Source organism: Nicotiana attenuata, unplaced genomic scaffold (assembly GCF_001879085.1).
Source record: "Nicotiana attenuata strain UT unplaced genomic scaffold, NIATTr2, whole genome shotgun sequence".
Lineage (NCBI taxonomy): Eukaryota > Viridiplantae > Streptophyta > Magnoliopsida > Solanales > Solanaceae > Nicotiana > Nicotiana attenuata.
Genome location: NW_017672266.1, coordinates 119,600 through 137,593, shown reverse-complemented (window position 1 = coordinate 137,593; position 17,994 = coordinate 119,600). Strand labels below are relative to the sequence as shown.

General features: G+C 37.7%; 1 protein-coding gene across 5 annotated transcripts in view; it reads left to right on the top strand.

The window, feature by feature from the left end:
* Positions 1–1,660: 1,660 nt before the first annotated feature.
* Positions 1,661–17,994, top strand: part of LOC109212527 (twinkle homolog protein, chloroplastic/mitochondrial) — a 29,570-nt gene continuing 13,236 nt past the window's right edge. For 4 of the 5 annotated variants that reach the window (XR_002065877.1, XR_002065876.1, XR_002065875.1 and 1 more), the window contains exons 1-13: positions 1,661–2,011; positions 2,915–3,057; positions 4,826–4,881; positions 4,973–5,030; positions 5,120–5,233; positions 6,900–6,983; positions 8,249–8,329; positions 14,824–14,889; positions 14,980–15,096; positions 15,572–15,619; positions 15,711–15,796; positions 15,890–15,950; positions 16,676–16,858. Coding sequence is in view for 1 of the 5 variants with exons in the window: in XM_019376181.1 (XP_019231726.1) it covers positions 1,768–2,011; positions 2,915–3,057; positions 4,826–4,881; positions 4,973–5,030; positions 5,120–5,233; positions 6,900–6,983; positions 8,249–8,329; positions 14,824–14,889; positions 14,980–15,096; positions 15,572–15,619; positions 15,711–15,796; positions 15,890–15,950; positions 16,676–16,858 (1,341 nt within the window). In the remaining 4 variants the exon portion in view is untranslated. The remainder of the gene's footprint in view (positions 2,012–2,914; positions 3,058–4,825; positions 4,882–4,972; positions 5,031–5,119; positions 5,234–6,899; positions 6,984–8,248; positions 8,330–14,823; positions 14,890–14,979; positions 15,097–15,571; positions 15,620–15,710; positions 15,797–15,889; positions 15,951–16,675; positions 16,859–17,994) is intronic. The other variant, XM_019376181.1, reaches the window with a different exon arrangement.

Here is a 17,994-nt window from a genome sequence, read left to right as displayed (position 1 = left end):
ACATAGAATAAGTATATGTATATATATATATATATATATATATATAAGTGGTATAATGTTATAAACTATTAATATCATCATTAATACATTATATTGTATAAAAATTTATGTTGACATACAGTAAAAAATAAAATTTTATACCAATGGTATATATAATTATACCATTTGTATACGCATAATGTACAATTTAATATTGTCTGACAAAAATTTGGAGTCATGTTAATCGACAACAAATAAGATACATAAAGGTTTTAGAAAATAATACTATAAGATATGTCTTCCAAAATAAAATAGAGTCTATTAATCTCATATATGCACATAGCAACAGAAAATGTATTAATCTCTTCATTATTGTTCAGCGCTAATTTGGGAAGTTAAGGAGAAGAATCCGAACTGCTTTGGATTTGTTTTTTTTTGGAATAAAATGCTTTAGATTTTTTAAATCGTGATTCTGCGTTCATATTTATAGCTTCCTGCTAAAAATATAATTATTAGGTGCATTTTTTGTAGAATACCTACTACTGCTAGGCTACTGAAATTTTTTCTTAAAGAGAAAATTTCACATAAGAACAACTAAGCTTCCTACTATTCAATTTTATAGTCCATATTTCAATTTACAACCAACTAGCCCAAAAATATAGGCTAAGATTCAACATCCAACTCCAATAGGTTCTCAAAATTACTATTTAATTTTAAAAAAGATTGCTCAAGCTTTTAAGTTAATTTTCGAATCAGTAACTGTGACTCAAATATTAGTTCAACAAACCAAATCCATTTGGGTGGTGAAAATTAGATTCTTACAAGCTTAAATATGTGGGTTTAAATTTTGAATTTGATTTTGTGATAAATTTGGAGTGGGTATTATTTAGACTTGTTAGAAATTGTATAAGGAGGTTGTATATAAAATTTGAAGTCATTTAATGGAGATTTGGACTGGTTTTGAACAAGAATTACAACTGAAAATCGTGGAAGAAGTTCGTCTACAGACGCTTGTATAAAGGTGTATAAAAGTGTATAAGTTGTGTTTATACACTCATATACACTATTATACAAGATTATACATAATTATACAAAAAACTGACGTCGTCTTCTTCCTTGCGTCTTTTCTGAAATTTAACTCAAATCTTGCTTAAATCTACTCCAAATCACTTCAAATTTAAACTTTGAACACCTTTTGATATTTTCAATGAATTGGAACAACACCCAATCCAAATAACTAACAAACTAAAAAAATTCTATTTTTGAAAGCAAAGCTTTGAATGACCTTCAATGGTGGACTTTTACGTACTCTTCGATTTTTTTACATTGCAACCAAATGATATAGAGAAAGAAGCAGTAATGGCGAACGTCAACTTGAATCATATGTAGAAGATGTGAGAAGAAGAGAGAGTGAAAGCAATGGTTGTGAGAACAAAGATTTAACTCCATAGCTTTTAGAAGCAATGGTTGTAAGAACACAAATTTTAAATTTGTAAGAGTTAGTGTTTTCAAAATATGTACAATATGGGCTAGGTAGGGTAAAACTTAAAAATATGGGCCATTTTTTGTTATGGTGTGAAGTCATGTGTATTTTGTTTGTAATTCTTTCTTTCTTAAATATGGCCCCTGCTGATTCGGGTCCAAACCAAAATACCCGGGCAGCATATAAGCCCACATAATTCACAACTACTATAGAACCCTTCCTTAACCCCACGCATTCCGAAGTTTCTTGCAAAAACACAACACTCACACACCATGACTGCAAATTCTACATTGTAAAATAGCAGGATGATTCTTCTACCTTATCGCAGACTTGTACTAAACAACTCTAATAACTTTGCCATGGGCTCCAAATATTTTCTCCACAAGCCATCCATTACCATACACAAGACTATTATTCCTGTCCTTTCTTCAAAAACCCACCCTTTTCAAAACCAAAGACTCATCTTTTCAACATTTGCTTCAAAACCCATCTCCCCAATTCGTGGAACTTCAAACTTGTCTTACAGGCCCCACCGTATTCCCCCACCAGGTACTTTTTTTTGCGGTTCTTTTTGTCATGGGATTAATTACTGACCTCAACTATGCTTGTATAAACTTTGTAATATTCTTCAAGTGTTATTTAGGAGCCGTAATTTTCTTTTTAAACAAAGTTTGTGCAAAGAGAAAATGAGTAGAAGAAGAATTTTTTTAACCCTACCACTTATAAAAAAAAAAAAAGAAGCATGTTTTTGAAATTTGTTTTTGATAAATGAGAAATCCCCTAGAACCAGTGGTACACGGTGTGGATAAAGTACCAGACTTCTGGCTAATGTTGAGTTGTGTCCCACATAGGTGGTGGGTAATGGTTGCCTTGGTCTCTTATATGTTATTGGACAATCCTCATCTCATAAGCTAGCTTAAGCTAGCTTTTGAGGTTGAGTTAAGCCCAAGGTCCATTTTATCGTGGTATCAAAGCCAAACCCATCCCAATTTATTGTTACCAATGTTGGGCCCCCATTTATATTGTTCACGCTCCAGTTTGTAGGCCTGGGCGCGAGGGGTGTTGAGTTGTGTCCCACATCGGTGGTTAATGGGTGTCTAAGTCTCCTTATATGGTCTTGGACAATCCTCACCTCACCTCTTAAGCTAGCTTTTGGGATTGAGTTAGGCCCAAGGTCCATTTTTATCACGCCGTAGTCTTCATCCCGTGGCGTGTGTCTTAACCAAAAAGTTTTCTCCAAAAAAACTTGGAAAAACTTAAAATACATATTGGATTTTTTTGCAAGATTTTATAAAAGTTTCCACAAATAAACGCCACCTTTAATTATTGAAAACCTTTGTTTATATGATTTTGACCAATTTAATGGGGAACATGATCAATGAGAATTCATATAGCCGACTCCAGCTTGTTTGGGACTATTGAGTAATTGTTGTATTGTTTATATGATTTCAGTTTCTGGAGTAGTTCTGGAAGACCCAGTGGAGGGAATTGCAGAGTCAGAACATGTGAAGGCACTGAAGGAGAAATTAAGCCAGATTGGAATAGATATTGGTTCTTGTGGACCAGGGCAATACTCTGGTTTGCTTTGTCCAATGGTGAGTTACTAAGAGGTCTTTGGGAACCTTCTCTTTAAGAATGTTTTGTATGTAAGGGTGTTCAAGAGTATGGTCTTTATTGTTTAACTAGAAAATGGATCTCTCTCTTATATTGAAATGCAAACCATCAAATGGTATTTAAATAAAGATGCTTCATCTTTCACCGTGCGAGATCCTTCCAATTCACTTTCAACTTGGATTCTTTTATCGGTTCTTTTTGTATTTTCAGCATTTTAGACGAATTATAGGAGAACTTAAAAACCAAAGTAGGATTATATGGACTTCTGAGCAATTATTGAATAATTAAATTTTAAAAAAACATTATAGAACAGTTGTTTGAAAGGTTTTCTCTATTCACTAAGAATTTTTATAATTGAATGGGCAAAATTTTTAGTGTGTTTAAGTTTTGCAGTTTTTTGTTAATATTTTAATGAGTTTATGAATATCTTGTGCACGGATGACTTGGCAATAGTAAGTTTTCGATAGTGGTTCTCCATTTACCCTTAAAAGATTAACTCTATGGGTGTCCAATTTACCAAGTTTCAACACTACATGTTTAGTCAGGGTTGAAAGAGTCGTGTTGCATCTGGATTAGAGGACATATTCATGATTTCCTTCAATGAGCTTGGTGTCGAAGTAAAGCGACTTAGAAAGTTCAAGTGCATATGCATGTTATGTGTTCAGAGGATTCATTATCTTTGCATTGATCGTCCACCTATCGCAACCCTTGTTTAACTAGGCGCCTACTTAAGTAAAGTTTAGAAACCTCTAATTTATATTAAAAAGGAAATTATTATTGGAACGAAATGGGGATGGATAGAGCGGAATGGTCAGTGAGAATCCATACATGCAAACCAACTAGTCTAGAATTGTGGCATAATTCATCTTGATTGATTAATAGCTGTCATTTGTCAAGTTGCAGTAGGTATCCCTACAGTAGCCGTTGTTGGTTTTTCTATATTTTCTGTCAGTATGTTGTCGATAGTAATTCAAGCTACGGTTACTGAGTTTCTTGATGGTAGAAAAAATGAGATTTCAATGCCTGCATGCATGATACTTTGTTTGAGCAACAAATTATTGCAGATTTGATTCGAAACTGAATAGAGTTTGAAAGGTGAAGACATAAGATCTGAATGATAAATGCTTACAACCCTATCAATGATTAAAAGTGAATGGAGCTATTTCCTTGTCAAGTAGAATGATAAAGAAATGAGGTTAAAAAAGGAATAAAAAGAAAGACTTGCTGTGCGAAATAGAACAAAAGAAAAAAATCATAAAAAAGAAAAGAGAAAAATCATAATTAAAGATGCTCCTGCCCGAGGTCTTTGGTCTAGTGGTAAGAGTGCAGCACGTGATGTGTGGGTTTGTTGCACATCAAAGGTTCAAACCTTGTTATAGAAAAAAGCCTGGTATTTAAGTGGAGGAGGTAGAGTGGCGGATCCGTTATCCACCGAATCTCGGTTATCATAAAAACAAAAAAGAGAGAACAAAAAATTATCATACTTACAGGTGCTCCTTATCAAAAAAAAGAAAAAAGAAATCACACTTACAGATGCTCCTTCTGGTAGTTGAAAATTTTGCTTATTTAGAAGAAAATCGTGGTTCATATCTTCCACATGTGGGCACCTGAAGGCTGAGAGTTAAACTAGAAATGGTACTAATAGGTGTTAATGAGTTTAAGATTTTAGAAATTTTTTAGCATTATCGCATCTGAAATACGCTTAGAATGTCCTATATTGACAGTTAGTGCAATGTTTTTGCTTTGTAGTGCACAGGTGGGGATTCAAATGAAAAGAGCTTATCTCTCTTCATTACTCAGGATGGGTAACTAATTTTTTGTTTTGCACATCGTTTTTAAGGTATACTTTCTTTCCTCTCTAGCAATATATTTCTAAAGCATGTGAGTGATACCTAGGCATGCAGCTACATGGACATGCTTTCGAGCTAAATGTGGGTGGAGAGGTGGTACCCGGGTATAACATGTTTTGATGAGCTCATTAATCTTTTTATCTTGCATTTTCTTTGTCAACTTTTTTAATTCTCTTTTTTCATGCTGTTTCAGGCCTTTGCAGATGTGAAGACAGCTTTTGCAGATATGAAAAGGATTGGAAAAGTGACTAAGAAGTACAGACAGATAACTGAGGAGAGTTTGGGGCTGGAATCTTTATGTGATGTGGTATGTTGATCTGTCTTTTTATTTTACTTACATTACCAATTTGGATTTCAATAATATTTTCATCTGCATGTAGTAATACTTGTTTGCTTAATAGCTGTTGGGCATGGGTTTTTTTGAGGTTAAGTCACCTATTATTTATTGGTGCATCCTGCAAAACTTGGATAGTGTCCAAGACACTTGATTTTGCCATCAGCATACGTTGAGTTGTTCATAGCTTTCTTGAACGAAATATGGATAAATATGGCTGTTGAGTCTTTTGATAGATCACACTGGGTCGAACTTCATGAAGTGTTAACTCTCGTTGTTCTTCTCTTTTTCTTTCCTTATTTTCTACCTGTACTGCCCTCTTGCTTACATCTTGCTAGCATTGCTGTTGACAGTGAATAGTCCTATACACCCAGTCTCCTTTCTTATGATGAATGTTTCATTTTAGGCGGTACTAATGTCATCACCCCATTCTCAGTCTAGCCCACCACAACTGCAACAGTGCACGGAATCCATTCCGCTGGATTTCCATTTAAATTTTGGGGTCTTCAAGATTAAAATTGAATCAAGCCGACTTAAAAAATGACATATGGTTTGACTTGGTTCAGTTTGGTGTTAAATCTAAAAGACCGACAGTATTTGCTTTGGTTTTTTATTAACCAAAAAATGTGGAAACGAAACCGACCCCACCGACTATATGTTTACAAATTCTAACCTCTAGGTATAAAATATTTTATTACTAAGAGTTTTGTTAATAGTTTGTTTTCATTTTTATAATTTTATTTTTTATGACATTGGAATGTGGTTTTAGTGTTTCAAATTTAGGCTTGCTTGTGTTCCAATTCCACTGGGCACCCGCTGCAACTCCTAATCTAGTTTAAACAAATGCTCACATTTTGGTCATTTTTGAAATTCTTTCTTGAAAATGCTTCCTTTGTTTTTTGTTAGGGCTCTACAATTATAATCGATTTTAAGAATTCCCAAAAGGCTTCTACAGTAGTCATGGAGTCTAAGGTAGATTGGAAGATCCCTACTTTGTACTATTTTTACATTGTGAAATATTAACAAAACAAACACAAAAGACTTGAAATATTTTTCTCTTCATCATTTCGGTCTTAATTTTTTTTCTTCTGGTTGAATATGAAGGATGCCCACTGCGTTCCATCTGGTATCAGCAGCGTTCTTGTCTGTTTAAGGCTTTAAGGTAGCTTTCTAATGTTCGTAAGACTATCCCTTTGGTGTCTTTGCATCCAGCTGCAAGACTGTCCTCCACTTTGTTGCCTTCCCTGTGGGGGTGCAGCATTTCAGACCTTTATTTGCCAGATTTTCCTTCATGTCTTCTGCATTTACCTCCAATTTCCAAGGCCCTACCTTATGTTGAGAAGCAACATAGAGTCAACTTCTAGTATGCATCTCTATGTTTATTTGCAATGTAGCAGTTTATAACGTGCAGTACAATTTGTGCCTCTGCAATAATATTGCTACGTTCCAAAATAGATGGCAATTGCCATTGTGAGGTCCCATCTACGTTTTTCAGTCACTCTCCACCCCCAAAATAAATTGCAGATGCATTATGTGGTTGTCTTCTTTGTTCCTCAATATATTGCTTATTGATTATGTTTTATTTGAATGTGAATTTATGAGCTTTTGATTAGTTGATTTTCTTCTTGCTGCTCTTCAGTTACTCTCATACTTCTCTGAGCGAATGATATCAAGAGAAACATTGCGGAGAAATGCGGTAATGCAACGGAGATACGGTGATCAGGTTTGACATCCTGTCATTTTCTGACATATTACTTGATCAGTTTCTGTCGGTAGCTACCCTACACCCATAGACTTGATCACCTTTTGCCTGCATGCTAGCACCCTTAAGATAAAGATGTACCTCTGAATTATTTATTCAGTTTATTATTCTCTCACCCTTGCATTTGATTTACAATCGAATATTTCATGATGATACATCCTTGACTGAAGAATGATTCATCCTCGAGTAACAGAAATATTATGAGATACATTAGTTTGCTTGGTTAATTGGACTTAGCATTGGGAAAATTTCTTGTCGTAAATTTCTCTGTGTTTGCTTAAAATAACATAAACCCTCTCAATTAGCTTGTAAGAGTTCTTGAGGTGCTTAAAAGACCAAGCAAACACACAACCATGTTCAATAATGCAGGATCGAACAAATTGAACTTACCGATCACTTAATGGAGGAGACGCCTGAAGGTGTTGTTTGTATACTGTTTCTACCACACTGAAAATTGCAGATATCCTAACGAAGGGACTCTTGAGTTTTTGGTTAGTAGGTATGGCATGATAGAGATCTATGCACCAACTTCAAGGAGAGGGTTGATAATACGGTTTGGTTTTTAGAAGTCCTGTTAAATTTTTTTGACTAGTTAGAGAAATCAAGATTTTAAATCTGTTTCATCATTATCTTGTTAGTCCTTACCATTTCCTAGTTAGCTCCCATTTTCCAGGAAGGTTGAGACCTATTCTCAGCCTAGCTGTAATTCCTGAAACTATAAAGCAAGAGAATAATCCCTTTTCTGTGAAATCCACAAAGACTTCCCTCACAAGGATGATTTTCGAATAAATTCTGCAAAACTTGTTAGATCATCCAAGGAAAGTTAAGTACTTGATCAAACATAAAATTATCCGAGGAAAGTTGTGACCAGCCACTTTTTCTTATTTAAAATTTCCTTTTCCATTAAACAAAGTCTGATGAAAATGTTTTTGCCTTTTTTGTTTTATTCAACGTTACTTTTGTTTGAATTTTGAAACATATCTTCTGACTTTCTAGTATCCAAAAAACCAAGAAATTTAGGCTTGCCAGCCATCCACACCAGAATAAATTGAGATTTCCAAGAATACTGCTAGTACACCTCCCAGGGATAAGAGACGTAGGGCTAAAGAGAGAGCCAAATGAAGCAATATTGTTACTTTCCCTGCTCAAGGGGCTGCAATAACTCATCCTTGCAGTAACAAAGTCACTTCTTGGCTGTTGTAGCATTAATGTAAATTTGTTTTCAGATTGTAATTGCATTTACATATCGGAGGGATGGAGCACTTGTAAGCTGCAAGTACCGGGACATCACCAAAAAGTTTTGGCAGGTTAGTGTTAATGTTCTTTATTTGCTACTTAACATATTTATATTTACTTCAGTTAAAGGTAAAGATGCCATGGAGCACTTGTTTCCAAATAATTTTAGTTGAGGCTTCAATCTCATGTATAAAGTCACGTGCTTAACAGAGGCAAATCTAAGAACCTTATGTAAATTTCCGTGGTAAGAAGGGTGTGCGGAACTTCAAACCAAATTAAAAGCCCGAGTTTCTTAACCATATTTTTCTTTCAGTTTTGCCTTTTTGTTTCTCGATTTTTTTGGGTCTCATAGTCGAACACTGCTTGAAATTTGGTTCAGTACTTGGTATGGAACTTTTGATTCAGTAATCCAAAGAACTGAGTCCTTTAATTGCTAATGCGTCAAGCTCTGAAGCGGCAGTTTTATACTTATTAAATTGTTACCTGGAACCCTCCATTGTTCTCCTTTTCTAAGTATTCCTTTCTTATTCCTTTTTCCTTCCTCTTTCCCTTTTCCCATTCTCACTAGATGATGCCACTGTGACCCCTGTCTGTGTACTTACAATGCCTCGACCCAACTAGTTCGGTTGGCTATCTGGATCCTCAATATTATTGACTCCATTTGGACATATTTGAATACTCGATAATTTGTCTTTCAAGACGAAATAGGGATTCTCTAACATTAGAGGTTTGTTACATTTAGCGACATTCAAAATCCTTACACACATTAAATAGTCTCCTTGTTCAGAACATCAATTTGCCCCATTTTACATGTTACGGTAGGCTACATATTCTGTTGCTTGGCTTATTAGTCAAAATGGTTTCTTCTGTCTGAAGAGAGATATTCCATGTATTCTTTTTGTTTTAGATTTTGCAAACCAGTTATTCTGTTGCTTGGCTTATTAGTCAAAATGGTTTCTTCTGTCTGAAGAGAGATATTCCATGTATTCTTTTTGTTTTAGATTTTGCAAACCAGTCTGGTGTTGGTTTTGCTTAATTTAGCAGTATACTTGAGTTATTTTTTCTCTTTAGATATTATGACTCCTGTTAGAATAGTCATGTAAATAGGAGTAAATAAATAACCCTAATCCAATATATGTTAGGAGTAGGACATGTTATGTGTGTATATATATAGGGCTCATTGTAACATATGTATATACATCAATAATATATTTTCTCCCGTGCTTTCTCACATGGTATCAGAGCTTTAGTGAGAAACATATCGCTGTGCATCATTCCAGCGACTTCCGGGAAGAAAGAACTCAGTCACCGTGCAATTTTCCGGTGACCTAAGTGACTTATTGCGTCAAAGTCACTAATTAACAGTGTTGTGCAAAATCCAACACCACCACAAGGTTCCCAAGAGAGATCCGACCAAACCCCAGAAAAAATCACCGGAAAATAGCCCTCCACGCGCCGTCACGCGCCTGTCGGAACTCTGCCGCCGGCGGCGCGTCTGTCCCACGCGCCGGCGCGTGAGGCCTCTTCCGGCCATTTTTCGGCTTCGCTTCTTCAGGACAGTTGGATCGCCCTGCAATTCCGAGCCTGTCCATATTTTTATTTTTTAATTCCGACCACTTTGAGTTTTTCCGGCGACTACACTGATTTTTCCGGCAGCTACAGTACTTTTCCGGCAAACACAGTGTTTTCTTCATCTGTTTCAGAGAATTTTCAGTTGATTCTTTTTGTTATTTGGTGATAATCCAACCATGTCTTTGGGAGTCGATGCTTTCGGGTCTAGAAACCCGAGTTCTGGCAGTTCCGGTGTTATGATTACCTCAGAACCTTTAATGGGAGGTTCAAACTACTTAGATTGGGCTTCATCTGTCGAGTTGTGGTGTAAAGGTCAAGGAGTTCAAGATCATTTAACAAAAAAGGCTAGCGAAGGTGATGAAAAGGCCAAAACACAATGGGAGAAGGTCGATGCTCAGTTATGTAGTATCCTGTGGCGATCTATTGATTCCAAGTTGATGCCCTTGTTCCGTCCATTCCAGACATGTTATTTAGTTTGGGAAAAGGCTCGTAATCTATACACTAATGACATATCTCGTTTCTATGATGTAATATCGCGAATGACAAGCTTGAAGAAACAGGAATTAGATATGTCTACTTACTTGGGACAAGTTCAGGCAGTCATGGAAGAATTTGAGACGTTGATGCCAGTTTCTGCTAGTATTGAAAAACAACAAGAGCAACGACAGAAGATGTTTCTAGTTCTTACACTCGCTGGACTCCCTAATGACCTTGATTCAGTACGTGACCAGATTTTGGCTAGTCCAACCGTCCCCTCAGTTGATGAATTATTCTCTCGATTACTTCGCCTTGCTGCAGCACCTAGTCACCCAGTGAGCTCATCACAGACACTTGACTCATCTGTCCTCGTATCCCAATCAGTGGACAATCGGGCATCTCATACTATGGAAAATAGACGAGGAGGAGGTCGTTTTGGAAGATCTAGACCCAAGTGCTCCTATTGTCATAAACTTGGACACACTCGTGATGTATGCTATTCTTTACATGGCCGCCCAACCAAAAATGCTTATGTTGCTCAGACTGAGACTACAGGTAACCAGGGATTTTCTTTATCTGAAGGGGAGTATAATGAGTTCCTTCAGTATCGAGCAAGTAAGCAGACATCTCCACAAGTAGCTTCTGTTGCTCAGACTAATACTTCTGTTGCTGGTAATTCTTTTGCTTGTGTTTCCCAGTCTAGTCCTCCTGGACAATGGGTTGTGGACTCAGCCGCTTCTGATCATATCTCTGGTAATAAATCACTTTTGTCAAATATTGCGTATTCACAGTCTCTTCCCACTGTTACTTTAGCCAATGGGTCTCAAACCAAAGCAAAAGGAGTTGGACAAGCGAATCCCCTACCCTCTGTCACTCTAGATTCCGTTCTCTATGTCCCTGGCTGTCCTTTTAATCTTGCATCTGTTAGTCGTTTGACTCGTGCCCTCCATTGTGGTATATATTTTATTGATGATTCTTTTATTATGCAGGACCGCAGTACAGGGCAGACGATTGGAACAGGACTTGAATCAGAAGGGCTTTACTACCTTAACTCCCTAAAATCCTCCAAGGCATGTCTAGTTACAGATCCTCCGGACCTAATTCACAAACGTTTAGGACATCCAAGCTTATCCAAGCTTCAGAAGATGGTGCCTGGTTTGTCTAGTTTATCCACATTAGAGTGTGAGTCATGTCAGCTCGGGAAACATACCCGAGCCTCCTATCCTCGTAGTATTGAGAGTCACGCAGAGTCTATTTTTTCTTTAGTTCACTCTGATATATGGGGTCCTAGTAGAGTCAGTTCAACCTTGGGATTTCGTTATTTTGTTAGTTTTATTGATGATCATTCAAGATGTACTTGGATTTTCTTAATGAAAGATCGTTCTGAGTTGTTTTCTATATTCCAGAATTTTTGTGCTGAAATTAAAAATCAATTTGGTGTTTCCATTCGCACTTTTCGCAGTGATAATGCCTTAGAATATTTATCCTCTCAATTTCAGCAGTTTATGACTTCTCAAGGAATTATTCATCAGACCTCTTGTCCTTATACCCCTCAGCAAAATGGGGTTGCAGAGAGAAAGAATAGGCACATCATTGAGACTGCTCGCACACTTCTCATTGAATCTCATGTTCCGCTGCGTTTTTGGGGCGATGCAGTTCTCACAGCTTGTTATTTAGTTAATCGGATGCCTTCCTCTCCCATCCAGAATCAGATACCGTATGCAGTATTGTGTCCCCAATCACCCGTATACTCTGTTCCCCCTCGTGTTTTTGGGAGCACTTGTTTCGTTCATAACCTAGCCCCTGGGAAAGATAAGTTAGCTCCTCGTGCTCTCAAGTGTGTCTTCCTTGGTTATTCTCGTGTTCAGAAGGGCTATCGTTGTTACTCACTTGATCTTCGTAGGTACTTTATGTCCTCTGACGTCACATTTTTTGAGTCTAAACCTTTCTTTACCTCTTCTGACCTTTCTGACCCCCTTGATATATCTGAGGTCTTACCTATACCGACCTTTAAGGAGTCTACTATAGCTCCTCCTTCACCTTCCGCCACAGAAGTCTTACCCGAGTCTCCTATAGCTCCTCCTTCACCTTCCGCTATAGAAGTCTTATCCATTCCAGCCGTTGAGGAGTCTAGTGTGGCTCCTCCTAGACTCCCTGCCACAGGAACACCACTTTTGACATATCATCGTCGTCCGCGCCCAGCATCAGGTCCAGCTGATTCACGTCCTGCACCTGACCCTGCTAATACTGCGGACTTGTCTCCTCTTAATCAACCGATTGCACTTCGGAAAGGTATACGGGCCACCCTTAATCCTAATCCCCATTATGTCGGTTTGAGTTATCATCGTTTGTCATCACCCTATTATGCTTTTCTATCTTCTTTGTCCTCTGTTTCCATCCCTAAGTCTACAGGTGAAGCATTGTCTCATCCAGGATGGCGACAGGCTATGATTGACGAGATGTCTGCTTTACATACGAGTGGTACTTGGGAGCTCGTCCCTCTTCCTTCAGGTAAATCTACTGTTGGTTGTCGTTGGGTGTATGCAGTCAAGGTTGGTCCGGATGGTAAGGTTGATCGTCTTAAGGCTCGTCTTGTTGCCAAAGGATATACTCAGATATTTGGGCTCGATTACAGTGATACCTTCTCTCCTGTGGCTAAGATAGCATCAGTCCGCCTTTTTCTATCCATGGCTGCTGTTCGCCATTGGCCCCTCTATCAGCTGGACATTAAGAATGCTTTTTTACACGGTGACCTTGAGGATGAAGTTTATATGGAGCAACCACCTGGGTTTGTTGCTCAGGGGGAGTCTCGTGGCCTTGTATGTCGCTTGCGTCGGTCACTTTATGGTCTAAAGCAGTCTCCTCGAGCCTGGTTTGGTAAGTTCAGCACAGTTATTCGAGAATTTGGCATGATTCAGAGTGAAGCTGATCACTCTGTATTCTATCGGCACTCTGCTTCGAGTCTCTGTATTTATCTGGTGGTCTATGTTGACGACATTGTTATTACCGGCAATGACCAGGATGGTATTACTAAATTGAAGCAACATCTCTTTCAACACTTTCAGACTAAGGATCTGGGAAAATTAAAGTATTTTCTGGGTATTGAGGTCGCTCAGTCTAGCTCAGGTATTGTGATCTCACAACGAAAGTATGCCTTAGATATTCTTGAGGAGACAGGAATGACAGGTTGTAGACCTGTTGACACTCCGATGGATCCGAATTCTAAACTTCTGCCAGGACAGGGGGAGCCTCTTAGCGATCCTGCAAGATATAGACGGTTGGTTGGTAAATTAAATTACCTTACAGTGACAAGACCTGACATTTCCTTTTCTGTGAGTGTTGTGAGTCAGTTTATGGATTCTCCGTGTGATAGTCATTGGGATGCAGTTGTTCGCATTCTTCGGTATATAAAATCAGCTCCAGGCAAAGGTTTATTGTTTGAGGGTCGAGGCCATGAGCAGATTGTTGGATACTCAGATGCTGATTGGGCAGGATCACCTTCTGATAGACGTTCTACGTCTGGATATTGTGTCTTGGTAGGAGGAAATTTGGTGTCCTGGAAGAGCAAGAAACAGAATGTGGTTGCTCGGTCTAGTGCAGAAGCAGAATATCGAGCAATGGCTATGGCGACATGTGAGCTAATTTGGATCAAACAGTTGCTCAAGGAGTTGAAATTTGGTGAGATTAGTCAGATGGGACTTGTGTGTGATAATCAAGCTGCTCTTCATATTGCGTCAAATCCAGTGTTCCATGAGAGAACTAAACACATTGAGATTGACTGTCACTTTGTTAGAGAAAAGATACTCTCGGGAGATATTGCTACAAAGTTTGTGAAGTCGAATGATCAGCTTGCAGATATTTTCACCAAGTCCCTCACTGGTCCTCGTATTAACTACATATGTAACAAGCTTGGTACATATGATTTATATGCACCAGCTTGAGGGGGAGTGTTAGAATAGTCATGTAAATAGGAGTAAATAAATAACCCTAATCCAATATATGTTAGGAGTAGGACATGTTATGTGTGTATATATATAGGGCTCATTGTAACATATGTATATACATCAATAATATATTTTCTCCCGTGCTTTCTCACAACTCCAAAGATCAATTATTAAATAGTTTGCAAACCCAAAAAAAAGAAGAATCAAAAGAACCAATTTGTCAAACTGATCCTTTTTCTACAATCAGTTTAACATTGGTTGTTTTGGTCTGTTATGAACGCCCATCCCTATTGGGAAAGCTGGAATAGTGATGATGTCCTCAAAAAGAGATGGGGATTTCCTTCTTGATTGAATCTCATCTTCCTTTTCTGATCAATCGAATGGTTGAGCGTCTTCTATTAAGTTTTTGAAGTACAAATAATATTACAATTTCATATTTCTTCAGCTCTTCTAAATTATCTGTTTATGTACTAAAGTTTTGTTCCTAACTCTTGCTTCTAATATGCTAATTAGTTGAAGTGACTGTATCCTGCACTTGTTTTGAACCTTATCATTACACTGTTGATTTGCAGGAAGCTGATACATTAAAGATATTTTATGGTCTAGACGATATAAAAGGAGCAAGTGATATCATCATTGTAACGTCTGATTCACTCATCATTCCATCCTTGAAGAAGTAGATTAATTCATTTCTGATATTATATATTGCTCTACATCTCTTGTGTTAGGTTGAGGGTGAGATGGACAAGCTTGCTATGGAAGAAGCTGGCTTTCGGAACTGTGTGAGCGTTCCCGATGGGGCACCTCCAGTTATTTCAGATAAAGAGTTGCCACCTGTAGATAAGGTTTCTTCTCTATAATTTGTCCTAAAAAAATGGATTTTTAAGTCAAGGCTTTATCGTCATAACTTGTGTATATGGATCTAGTACCTAACTTTTGTTTATATGGATGTCATAGCTTGCTCACTTCTCATGCATAATAAAACATATGCACACTTTCTTTGTTTTTTCATCAAGACTTTTATGGCTTCAGGCTAGAGTTGCAAAGTCTAATTTGTTTCTTGTTCTTTTTGTTTCTGCCCCCTCTAATTGTAATATGACGCTTATCTCGACTAGTGCATCCTCTAATTGTATTACAACCCTACACCTTTTTCTGATTCATGCATGTATTTATCATGTATCCTCATCCACTTTCTGCTGCCTTTGCTCCATCCTTTATTAGAGTGCAGAGAAGAGCTGTGCTCCTTATATTGGTATAATTAGCTAGCATCTTCACATATGCTGGACCTAATGCCCCTTTTTGTGCATTTTGTGAAGCTAGGACACAAAGTATCAGTATCTTTGGAACTGCAAAGAGTATTTAGAAAAGGTTTGCAGACTCCTCTTTGCTTTTATTCTCCTATGTTTATTATATGCATCGATCATGTAACAAGAAAATTTTGTTCTTTTACCATTTATAGGCATCTCGCATAATACTGGCAACTGATGGGGATCCACCTGGTCAAGCTTTAGCTGAAGAACTTGCCCGCCGCTTGGGGCGAGAAAGGTCTAGTATATTTAATCTCAGTGCAAATGATGGTAGAAATCGTGTTCTAGCTTAATAATGAGCCGTCTCAAGCTTTTCTCTTTGGCTATGTAGGTGTTGGCGAGTCACATGGCCGAAAAAGAGCACTGTAGACCGTTTCAAAGATGCAAATGAGGTTCTTCATGCATGAAATTTTCTTACCTATTTGTTTGTAGGCGAAAAAAGAAAGAAATTCATGAATCAGATCTTTTGTCATACTCTAGGAGCCTTCTGATTTGTGATTGGTAGTTGTGCACTTCCTCCAGGTCCCTCGTTGGAATTTGTTCTGTTAAATTTTATGTGTTTTGAGATTTGATATGAACTGCGAGTCTACAGTTAATTGCAGTCTTGTTAAGCCTGCTGTAGTTTTAAGCACTAGTAAAATGAGAGTTGTTTTGAAAGACGTTTAGCTTGGTTCGCAGTGTATCATTTGTTTGCAAATATTGGCTGCATACCTGATTTATAGCTCTCTCAACGAAATTATACTAGCAGTTACTTCACACAGTTGTGTAATTCTATAGTCGGTTTTATATCGTCTCCTCAATAACGTCCTTCCTGAGGCAAAATGGGATCTTCTTTTTGATAAACATGGACAGGAGGTCATGTATGCTCATGATTTAGCATGGCCCGGGTCTGTGCTCCAACTGCTTAGTGCAAATAGTTTTATCTTTATAAAAAAATGAAATAGTTTTATATTATATACAGCATCCTTTGTAACCTATTGCCAGCCATTATGAGTTTCCATAATGCTTTTCTTGTTGCCTTACTCATTTTAGTGCATCTAAGATGGTCGTTTCACCTGATTTCACCATTGTTCTCCAGTAACCTCAAGTTAAATTTTTCTGCACTGGACATTAATAGGTACTTATGTATCTGGGGCCTGGTGCACTGAGGGAGGTTATTGAAGGTGCTGAGCTATACCCAATACAAGGGTTATTCAACTTTAAAGATTACTTCACTGAGATTGAAGCATATTATCACCAAACAATTGGCTACGAGCTTGGGGTTTCAACTGGATGGAGGTCTTTAAATCAACTATACAATGTGAGTAGGCTCTTATTTAGGTACCAAGCTATGTCTCTAGCCTCTCAGTACTTAATAGGATAGAGATATATGCGTATTCATGCCAGGGATGCCAGCTACGCTGTAGGGACTTGTGGTTTACCTATTAGGTTTGACAAGAATATAAAGAAAGTTTAATTAACTTTTTTTTGGAGCATATATGATATCCCGGTTAGCATAGATGTTTTCTGTACGAGATTCTCAACATTTTTATTGAACTTCATATGAAGATTTTCTGTACTTCAATAAGATTATTACTTAATCAAGTCCCCGAGGTGGTAGTCTAGCGGTTGACAGTGTTATCAAAAGCGTGCTTAAAGCGCGCTTAAGCCTTGAAGCGAGGCTCAAAACATGTTGAACGCTTCGCCTCGCTTAGCGGGTACTTTAATATTGTCATCAAGTCTCTAAGGCATACTTTTCCGTGCTAATGAGCGTAAGCCGAAAGAGACGACACTAAACAATTGAGACTTTATCATAAATTTTCATCAATTTCTTTGTCCATATATTTGGTATTCATACTTGTATATATTAGTCTTGGACTGCATGTACATATTTGTAATTTTTCTCCATTTGCGCCTTTCTTCATTAAAGCCCACGCTTTATTTGCGTTTTGCGCTTGAAGCCCTACCATACCTTAGAGCTTTTTTGCGCTTTTCGCCTTTGATAATACTGACGGTTGAAGAGTTGGAGTAGTAACCTTTGGAACAAAGCTCGAAACCTAACAGAGGAGACACTAGGTTAATTCTTCCTATCTGTTAGAGAACCAAAAAAAAAAAAAGATGTGAAGAGAGAGATTCTGGTGAATGGAGAGGGGACATTGTTTACTGGCCTTGTGACGCTAGCGTATTACCTATAGACAAGATACTGAAGTAAAGAATCGAAAGGACAAAAATGCCTCTGGGATGCAATTCTTCAGCATAGTCAATGTCATCTCTAAATATTGCACTCACTTTGAACTTCCGGGAGCACAAACTAATATATGCATGCCCTAGTAACAATGCTGTTGTTTAAATAACCAAGCAATGGACAGTTATTATTACTTTGGATTGAGGCTCATTATTGGCATATCAGCATGAAAACAAAATATGAAATTCTACAGTGGCTGATCATCCCCCCCC